Source organism: Electrophorus electricus, chromosome 24 (assembly GCF_041902795.1).
Source record: "Electrophorus electricus isolate QZ-2024a chromosome 24, ASM4190279v1, whole genome shotgun sequence".
In the NCBI taxonomy this organism is placed as follows: Eukaryota; Metazoa; Chordata; class Actinopteri; order Gymnotiformes; family Gymnotidae; genus Electrophorus; species Electrophorus electricus.
Window position 1 is genome coordinate 14,140,212 of NC_137520.1, and position 10,775 is coordinate 14,150,986.

The following is a 10,775-nucleotide window of genomic DNA, read 5'->3' on the forward strand; positions in this document are numbered from 1 at the left end:
TGAAAAGTGGGTTTTCCATTGAACTAGAGCCAAATATGTTCTGTGAGTGTGTGTGTAGAGCCTGTGAGTGTGTGTGAGTGTATGTGAGTGTGTGTGTGTGTGTGTGTGTGTGTGTGTGTGTGTGTGTGTGTGTGTGTGTTTGTGTATGTGTGTGTAGAGCCTGTGAGTGTGTGTGAGTGTCTGTGTGTGAGTGTGTGTGTGTGAGAGTGTGTAGAGCCTGTGAGTGTGTGTGTAGAGCCTGTGAGTGTGTGTGAGTGTGTGTGAGTGTCTGTGTATGTGTGTGTGAGAGAGTGTGTGTGTGTATGTGTGTGTAGAGCCTGTGAGTGTGTGTGTGTGAGTGTGCGTGCTTCACCTTTAGTCCCAGTAAGACCAGCAGAGGGATGTTGTTCATGCCTCCTTCCACCCACTCATCCAATGACACAGTTCCACTGCTGTCTGCATCAATTGCTGTCATCATGTCCTTTAGCACCTGGCAAACAGACAGAAAAGTAAGCATGGTGTGGTTTCTCACATCACATGGTAGCCTTTTACCAGAATTATTCATTAAGGCTGAAAGATTGTATAGATGATGTGGATAAAATGCCCTAATAATGTTTGAGGAAAAAACAAAATCAGTTGTATATAAATGAAATGTGTTCTATTGTTATGCTGCTGTCAGGAATGCTGTTCCTTTAGTGAGAACATTCTTCACTGTTCATCATCATTTACTTCTTTCACTGGCAGACTTAGAGAGGTGATCACACACCAGCACCAAGGCCAGAAAAGATACTGCATACTATGAAGGGATGTCCCTCATAACCAACAGAACACCTGCATGGGCAGGAGAACTCACAGGCCTGAGTTCTGACACATCCCAGCCCAGATAGTCCGCTGCATGCATCATTTGTGCAATAATCCGGTCCACTTCCTAGCATCAGGGCAGAAGGAGATTGTACAAAGCTGATTAACAGTCTTTCCTCATTATTCATAAACATATGATGAGGTCACATATTTGTCCTGAAATGCTCATCAGAAATGATGAAAAAACACATACCAGAATCCCAAACTACAAAACCGCAATATAAAGGTCAACTGTTTGTCTAGTTACAAATGTGGATTTGGACTGGTTCATGTACCTTTTGTATCTATTTTATGTCTGATAAGCAACTTGGAGGCCTTTTAACGTCTTCTGTTATTACACCACTAAACAACCCCAAACAGAACTCACCGAACTGTCCAGAACTCCATTGCCATCTCTGTCATAAAGTCTGAAGGCAACTGTGGGAAGAGAGATGCAATTTAGATCTTTGCCCCACATTCCCCCGAGCTTACAGAAACAAGGCCATGTTAAAATGAGTTTGGACTCACACTCAAGTTTGTCTCTGGGCTGTCCGTCCTCCAGGAGCGAGAAATAGCAGGACACGTCCTTCAGACACACCTCTCCTTAAAGCCGGGACAGAACAGAGGTCGTGAGCAGAACGGCCAACGTGGCGATCAGTGTCTGAGAGGGCAGAGGTCAGACTCACGGGCCTGGGGGGTGGTCTGGAAGGATCTGAACAAGCGCTGGCAGAGGTCGGCTGGGAACTCCTCCACCTCCAGATACGTCTTCAGGAAGAGACGGAAGCCATCCTCACCGATGCACTGAGGATGAGACGCAGCGGCTGCTCAGTTATAAAGCAACAGGTGAGCTTTCTCTTCTACACACACACACACAACTCTTTGTCTCTCTCGTGCATGTGCTTCTGTTGTGATATGCATGCTGATATTCTACTAGTGCTGTGATATGTTACACATAATACTAAACAGGTCTGTTTGTTTTTAATTTGTATTTTATTTATTTAGTCAATAACTGGCTCTTTTGAAGCATTTGACGTATGAGAAAGTTCAGAGAAACAGGACGATGACACAGGAACTCCCAAGAGGAGGCAAGTAAGTGGTCCCGCCGGGCCTGTACTACAAACCCAAACCCAGTTCTCTCCCTCAGCACTATAGATGTCCTCTTTCTGTGAAACCAGTCAAACTTTGAAGCCCTCAGGACACCTGGGCTGACTTGATAAAGAAGTGGAAAGCTATGACACACCCTAGAATGAGCTATGCCCTGAGACCCACCTGACCCCTGACCCCTGCCACACACACACACACACACCCTAGAATGAGCTATGCCCTGAGACCCACCTGACCCCCTGACCCCTGCCACACACACACACACACACCCTAGAATGAGCTATGCCCTGAGACCCACCTGACCCCTGACCCCTGCCACACACACACACACACACCCTAGAATGAGCTATGCCCTGAGACCCACCTGACCCCTGACCCCTGCCACACACACACACACACACCCTAGAATGAGCTATGCCCTGAGACCCACCTGACCCCCTGACCCCTGCCACACACACACACACACACCCTAGAATGAGCTATGCCCTGAGACCCACCTGACCCCTGACCCCTGCCACACACACACACACACACACCCTAGAATGAGCTATGCCCTGAGACCCACCTGACCCCTGACCCCTGCCACACACACACACACACACCCTAGAATGAGCTATGCCCTGAGACCCACCTGACCCCTGACCCCTGCCACACACACACACACACACACCCTAGAATGAGCTATGCCCTGAGACCCACCTGACCCCCTGACCCCTGCCACACACACACACACACACCCTAGAATGAGCTATGCCCTGAGACACACCTGACCCCCTGACCCCCTGACCCCTGCCACACACCCACACACACACACACACACCCTCATGTGAGCTCATATGCTGCAAAGATCACATTTTGTTTCAGTTTTGTCATGAGAAGCATGAGAAAGTTAAATTTAATGGAGTCAGATGGAACCAGAGCTGACACGTCAGGAGTCTTGCGATTGGACAAGTTTACAAAACAAGAGTCTCTGAGCACTGGCTGGTACAGCCAGAGCCACACCCACACACTACATGGATTTGTAATGGGGCAGTGTACTTGTTGTGTCCAAATAGTTCCCGTGTAAACAGCTCATTCATGTGTCATGAGGATCAAGCATGAAGACATTCGCAGGAGTCAGCATGCGTGCGACGTGCGTGCACACACAGGGAAAGGTACAGTGCAGACATGAGTCCCCCTGTGTGGCACTTTGGCACAGCAGAAGGGCAGCTGATGTGTGAAACGCTCAACATTGGCAGCTCATTGTCTCACCTCCCCGTGCCTGTACTGGGCCAGCTGGCCATCTGCATCGAATTCTCTTAGCACATCTTTCACCTTCAAACTGCAGTCTGTGCACACAAACACATATAAAAACAGAGAGAGGGAGAGAGAGAGACTTTGAGATTCCAATAAGTTTCAAAACTGATGTACAGCACTCAGACGATTCCAGCCTCCAAACACACAGACGTACACACACACACACACACACACACACACACATATTGGTAGTGGCTGCGAGGTTCATACAACACAGTAAGTAGTGAGTGGGCATCTCCACACTCACAGTCTATGTACTGCTGCAGCTGGATAAAGTCCACTGGACTCAGTTCCTTGCCCTCGGGCTCAGCAGGGGCTGACATCACGCCCACGTCCTCGGGACCTTACCATCACCCAGTGGGGAGAAGTAGAAAACCGAGAGAGAGAGAGAGAGAGAGAGAGAGAGAGAGAGAGAGAGAGAGAGAGAGAGAGAGAGAAGGTGGGAATATGTAAGAGATGTAGTTCAACATCATGATTTGAATCCATCCTGCTGATTATACTTCTGGTCCTAAACCTGACACACAATTGAAATCCTTGGTAAAGACTATGTACATATGAGAGGCTTGTGTGTAGGTTTTGCAAATGAAAGACACAATGATGCTGCAAATTGAATGATTGGTCAGACAAAAGAAAATGCAAACACCAGCATGAGTCAGCAACTTTAACATTCCTCACTAGCAGGAGAAGCAGCGTAAAACAAAACAAAAAACAGTTAAAGAGCCAACTTTATATAAGCAGGAGCAACAGTGTATATCGGGAATTGTTAATACTTAGTCTAAATGGGAGTTTGTACAGGATCAATGTTGGTAATGCCTGAGGATACAGATACACATATTTTTGAAAGTACATGTGTATGGAAACCAGAGTCATTCAGTGTTGGTGATGGTGGGAAATGAGTGTGGGAATGACTCTGCTGTGTGGCTCTGTGTGACCAGATGAGGATATGGACTACAGGCTTGATGGTCACACTAAGACTCACACTCTGCCTTCTGCAGACTGGGTATGTTTGTATGTGTGTGTGTGTGTGCGTGTTTATGTGCATGTGTGCATCTGTGTGTGTGCGTGTGCATGTGTGTGTGTGTGTGTGCATGCATGTGTGTGCGTGCGCATCTGTGATGGGAAATGGATCAGTCTGGCGATGATAAAAGGCTTCTGGCTCCCAGGACAGTCCAGGGACACATGGCAGGACGATGGCAGGCTAAAGATTCACTTGCTGGCCAATCCTCCAGGGAACTTCAAAAAGAAGCAGCTGGAACCTAATTGCGATTGAAATGGGTGACCTGTTTAAGCACAGCATCAGTACTGTCGTCTCTCCGGCTTCCTAATATTTACTTAGTTCAACAGACAAACTAGGGACCTTCTAAAAAGAACCCATTTAATAAATTGAACTGACACTTCAAGATTGACTTCAGAAGCTCGGTAGCCAGGGCCTGAAAGGAGGACAGCTTATTTATTTCAGTCAACAGCGAGAACAAGGCCAAGCAGGTAGCTCACGTCGTGTGACTAGCGAAAGGAGCTGTGCGTGGTTTGTCGATGACAGCTTTCAGCCTATTCCTGCTGCAGTAGAGCAGACTGCTGAAAAGTCAGGAGCGAACACCCACTCCTAGCATGTCACGGACGCTAATAAAGGGTCACGGCGGCCCTGCTTAATTCTGTTTAGCTCTGCTGCCAGGCAGCATTGTTTGTATGGCCTGTTCCACTGAGCTTGGGCGGGGCGGGGTGGTGGGGAGGGTTAACATATTTCCCATACAGGCGGCAGTAGTATAGGGGTGGAATTAGCACAGGACATAAGAGGGCTACTTGTGCCGGTTTTGTCTTATCAGAGGGGTCAAAAGATGCAGGGGATGCAAGCCATGAATGTCTCAAGACATTCTGTAATGCACACCAGTAATACATTTCTATTTATATTCTACTGGAAACCAAAAGACACGCCTTGTACTAAGCACTTTGGTAGAATGTCTTTCATTCTAACATCTGAATAAGGGACTAATGGAAAACAGGGCCATGTACACAGACTGTGAGCTTCGCAGAAATGGGGAACTTTGGTTTGACATTTCCTGAAGGACTTTATTCGTTTTACGCTTGTTAGGGCGATCTGCTGACTGGTGTGAGTGACAGATGAGGGTTGCCAGTCTGCCTGCCTGCCTGTCTCTCGCTCTCTCGCTCGCTCTCGCTCTCTCTCTCTGCCCTAATTATTATTTATCAGATTCTGTTCTAGGTCCCTCCTCACAGTCATGGTGAAAAACTTCACACTAATCTAAGAGTCCAGTGAGACTGCGGGTAGAGCGTCCACTCTGAAGAAAAACTCACTACATTTTAAACAAGCTTTAAAATAAAGTTCCACACAATATGGGAAGATCCAGTCTGGGGTGTGTGTGTCTGAAAGAAACCTCCACATCTGCACACTCTGTTATAATCAGATATCGGATTAGCTCTGACAGCAGTGAAACAGGTGGACACAATTTAGATTATGTGCACAAACGTTCATGAATGTTAATGTATGAATTTGTACCAGAAGACCCATGGAGTGTACGTGTGCTTCTAGTCTTTTCAACATGCTCACATATACTCCCATCTTGGAAGCATTCCTATGTGACATTTCACGGCGACCTGCATGTGCATGTGGGAGAGAACACTGTGACACTCTGAACATTTTCGTCTTTAGGAGCTTAAGGCACAAGATGTTGCAGGTAGTAGGGACATGTGATCTGTGCCTGTCAGAGACAGCAGGGAGGTGTACTACTGCAGTGGTTAGCTTCAGGCTTAGAGGTTGGAGATTCCCTTCATGTGCTTCTAGCACTGTATTAAGAAGGGTTGAGGGGGAAAACATTACTACTCACCAACAAGGTCTGGTGAAACCTTTTGACCAATAGACTGAGTGCTATGACTCCTGTGGTTCCTGACGGAAACTATCTCTAATGCAATCACCCCATCCAACACACCCTTTTCAGTAAAGCAGAGGACTTAGCACTCTGGAGATACCACATCTTCAAGATCCATGCTGGATATGAGAAGTGTTTGTCTAGGAGAGAACACACGAGAGCTCACGGTCAAAGGTTTTTCCCAGCCTTTACTAAGCGCTTATAGCCATCCCCCTGTATCTTAACAGTTGTTTGCTCAGTATTGTTTGAAGACAGCCCACCCTCACAATGTGAAAAGCAAAACTCACTCTTTATTAACGATTTGAGTTAATCTCCACATCTGAGCTAGTGTGCCCCCACCCTTGGATTATTGGGTTGTTTATCACATTTTCTCTGTCAAATCAAATGAAGTCTTGTGTGATTCTGTGAGGGAACACTCAGGTTACATCTGCTTGGTAGGGAGAAGGAGAGACAGGCCTGGTCACTATGGAAAGAGTTTCTCCACCAGCTGGGTTTCGTCAGAGCGTTGCCAAGGGTGACTGACAGAAAGGAACTGGAGAAAGACAGAGAGAGTGAGAGGAAGAGTGAGAGAGAGAGTGAGTGAGAGAGAGAGAGGCTATGGGTCTTCCCCTGCTTACGCCCACACTCACTCACATGGCCTTTGCATTTCACCTGCACATACAGGCATGATTCATCTATGTGAAGGAGGGGACTCCATGTTCATTAAAGGGCACTTTCCTTTAGAGACTGTGTGTGTGATTGTGACGGCGTGTGACCGGAAGTGACCTTCAGGATTACGTTTTTGTAATCTTTAATACAGTGATTATTTTACTGTACTCCCAACTTTTTATTTAAAAAAAAAAAACATCGAATATTTTAATAGCGTCGTTTTATCCGACTACACACAGAGTCCATCTGGACAGACAGCAACAACCATCAAACGTCCAACGACTCGGGCAACAGCTGCAGTGAATCATAGCGCGTCGAACGCCTCGGGTTTGTTGGCTGTGTGCGTTATATTAAAAACAGGCCGTTTCGGCGTGACAAGAGGAAACCCGTTCGAAGTCGCAGAAGAACCACAAACACGCCAGGACTTGCAAGCGCGTTGCGCGCAAGCTCTGCGCCACACACGCCTGTCCTCGCGCTCCAGGGCTGCGTGGCGTAACTGCCGAGAAGTGTCCTCGCGCCACGCTCAGCCCCGCTCCTGTCCGCGAACGGAAGCATGCAAAGCAGCACGGGCTGCACCGGCACCGTGCTCTGCTCCCTCCTACAAGAGCAGGCGCTGGAGCTGACGAAGCTCGCCACTCCACCAACACCAGGAACGAGGCCATCCTGTAAATACACTCAACGTCTCCAAGCAGACCGATTGTCCTCCGCCTGGTTCTATATAGTTCGACACGTTTATTTAGAAAATGTTGGCTGATTCTTGCTTTAATGCAACTTAGCACGTAACTGAGTACTAAAACGTCTTTATATGTTCTGACATAATTGGCAACATCACAGTCTTCCAGTTCTTTTAAATAATATAAACATTTTTGTGCGTATATAATATCCCACACTACAAGTATGATCATAATTAAGACCAAACAACAGGTGGAATATAAAAACGGAACTCCTACAAACTCCAGAGCAGTTCCCTCCTTTATGCATTGACCTGTCCACACATGTAAAGTGCAGTCCAAAAGAAAATCTGTTTTGCCTCTGTAGTGCAGCTCAGTATATTTGAAATGAAACAATGACTATGACTACGGTGTCAGATGTCAGCTGTTGTAAAGAATCAGACAGACAACCATACGTAACCGAACAAATGAACAAAATATTTAAGTAATGACGTCATGTTTTATGCAATCAGTGACTGCCTGCCTGCAGTCCAGAGACATCAGCAGGAATTGGGTGTCCTCCCTTGCAACACAGGGCCAGGCATGTAATGAGGCTTACGAGCAGTTTGCATGTTGTGGTAAACCCTCTCAGATCATCCTGGTGTACTGTACGCTTTAGGTTTATTTTTCACGCAAGTATAATGTTTTTTATTTCTTTTAAAGAAGATTTTTCCTTCACTAAAGGCATTTAGACAGACAGATAGACAGATTTACTTCTTTTCAAACCTAAACAAAAAAACCTGCCTCCAAGTCTTTACGTAGCCTTGTGTATCACACATACTTCATTGTACAAACTTAAAGGATTGTTGAGTGATTCTTTTATTCATAGGCTGCATTCGAAATGTCAAACACTATCACTGCATAACATTTGCAATACCCATAGAATGCAAGAAAAAATTAAGTGGGAAAAAGGTTAAACAAAAAAGAAAATGAGATCTCTCCTGATTGTCAGTACGACGTGCTACACTGTATTTATTAAACGATGCCATGATTAAAAAAGCCTTTTAGAAAAGCCTTCAAGATTACTTCATTAGTATGTTACATATTTCAGTTGAGAAGAATAATAGTGGTCAACTGCACTGTAATTGAGCTCTGAACACAACACTGATTAGACTTTTAAAAGCGCAGATTAGGAGCAGCACTGTGGCTGCGTAGGAGCTGTAGGGATTTGAAGAGTCTTGGGGGGCTGCTAAATCCAGAATCTCTGCTCCCATGTTAGAAATATAATAAGATCACATGCAGCCGCAAGCAAGTGGGAAACATCTCTGGGACTGATTACTGTCCCAAATAAGGTCCGATTTTCCACTGTGCCTTTTTTTGGGAACCGTGACTGAATTGGTCAAGCCATCCATAGGTTAGGAAAACCACTGTTATTTTTGAAGAGTCTGGGACTCACTTCCTCAGAGAGACAGAGAACCTTATTATCATTAAGCCGTTTTAGGTCATCAAAATGTCCTAAATGTGGTCAGAATATCTTGGAGGGCTTTCCGGAGATTTAAATGTTGGGAAGAACGCCATGAAGATGCTGTAAGAATGAAGCACATCGGGGCGTCATGGGAGACTTTCTAATAATAAATGTTTCAAATGACGACTACCAAGAATATTAAAAAAAACAAAAAAAAAAAACAGACTTGACCTTTGTAAACAGATTAAAGTTAAAAACTCAAAGCGGAAGAGTATGGGGAGAACTTAAACTTTTACTGCACTTCCAAACTAGCTGATTCACTCAGCCTGCTGTTCAGTGTGCTACAGCAGTTCTGAAAAATAAACACTCTCATTAAAAATAGCAGTCTATAGCCTACATACATTTTGGTTAACTCTTAATACAGTGCGCAGAGCAATTCTTCCATCTCCCTCTGTGACAAGGATATTCTGAAAATATTTCATTTATTTTAGATAGAGCTGGTTATCTTTGCAGTGACAGCATACAAAGAACTCAGTGATGCTTAGAAAACCACTGATAAATTTCACAGAAATAAAACTAAAAACCATATTTTTGTGTTGTTTTACAGACCGAGTGAAGCGTAATCCCACACAACGCCAACACACACAAATCTACTTTCCAGGAGCCTGTGTGAATGTTTGGATCATGAGCTGGGCCGTCTGTTAACAAAGCAACAAACGAAAGCACTTTCTGAAAGCAACTATGCGTACGGTTCCCAGAAACTGGTATGCACAAAAGGTTAACATGAATTTCACGGTACAAAAAGGCGAGTAGACTACATTAGCACATTGTACATTGATTTGCAGACGGTTATAACTGACAGAGCCAGTTCAAATAATCTGTTCCTACCGCGAAAAACAAAACAGGTCTGAACGGAGTAAACCCCACGACGTGTTACATTATCTATTTACATCTCCAGAACATCAGACGTGCTAACATGCTAAAGTAACCTATATTAAATGACTTTAGAAAACAAATTATCCCCAAACCTGACTTTACAGTAAGCAAACCTAGAAATGTCAGCTCGCCCAGAGTGAACGAATATGCAGAAGATCTCTGCATGCTGAAGCGTGGTGCCCACACATTATATCGGGATATAATTTCCTGCAGTAGCGATCGAAAGCCTTACCTTGGTTCCTCTGGAGGCTTTGCTTCGTCCTAGTAGATACCGAGAGACGATTTAACGGAGGTCTTCATACACCACACGTACAAGTTAGTTCGCCGACGAAAGACAAGTTCAAAGCGACAAATGCGGCGATCGGGAGGAAATGTTCAGTTGAAGGGTTTGCAGAATGGCGTAAAAAAATGTCAAAACGCCCATCTGACACTCCCAAGTTATAGCACCGCCTTGAGAAGCCGAGGCGCACTTTGGTGTGCGTGAGCGTGTCCAGCAGCAGTGAAGCGCACTCATGCAGCACTCGTCAGGGGGACCGGAGCTCTACAAATACAATCACGTTGCGAAATGTCGACGTTTCTCAATTACAAGAATTACTATTCTATAACTAGGTTCTCATATCATCCGTTAAAAGTCTATCTGTAAACAAATGAAATTTTCTGGTCGTCTCTTAAATATTAAAAAACACAACTAGGCACTATGACACACTCTAAACCCTTGTTATTGGGCCCACTCAAAATAATCACCGTGTACGATTAGCCACTAGACCATTCTCAAACAATTAATACACATTTTATTACAGCAGTCTATTCTTAAACTGAATGTTTCGTATTTGCTAGTAAGCTATAAGTTATATCAATAACTCTTATTCATAATTCATGTTGTATGTCCCAAGGAAAAGAAAACTCATGAATTCCTGACCTTAGACTGTTTATTCCTCAGATCAATGTCTCAAGAAATCACTCTCTGTTTGCAGA

At 45.0% G+C, this 10,775-nt stretch overlaps 1 protein-coding gene across 1 annotated transcript in view; it reads right to left on the reverse strand.

Moving 5' to 3' along the window:
- dgkaa (diacylglycerol kinase, alpha a) overlaps positions 1-10,274 on the reverse strand; it is a 28,299-nt gene extending 18,025 nt beyond the window's left edge. Inside the window, exons 1-8 of the mRNA XM_035522337.2 lie at positions 10,033-10,274; positions 3,467-3,562; positions 3,175-3,251; positions 1,506-1,620; positions 1,348-1,422; positions 1,208-1,257; positions 833-907; positions 353-469 (exon numbers count right to left, since the gene is read on the reverse strand). Of these exons, the coding sequence (XP_035378230.1) occupies positions 353-469; positions 833-907; positions 1,208-1,257; positions 1,348-1,422; positions 1,506-1,620; positions 3,175-3,251; positions 3,467-3,542 (585 nt within the window). The 5' untranslated portion in view covers positions 3,543-3,562; positions 10,033-10,274. The remainder of the gene's footprint in view (positions 1-352; positions 470-832; positions 908-1,207; positions 1,258-1,347; positions 1,423-1,505; positions 1,621-3,174; positions 3,252-3,466; positions 3,563-10,032) is intronic.
- Positions 10,275-10,775: the final 501 nt, after the last annotated feature.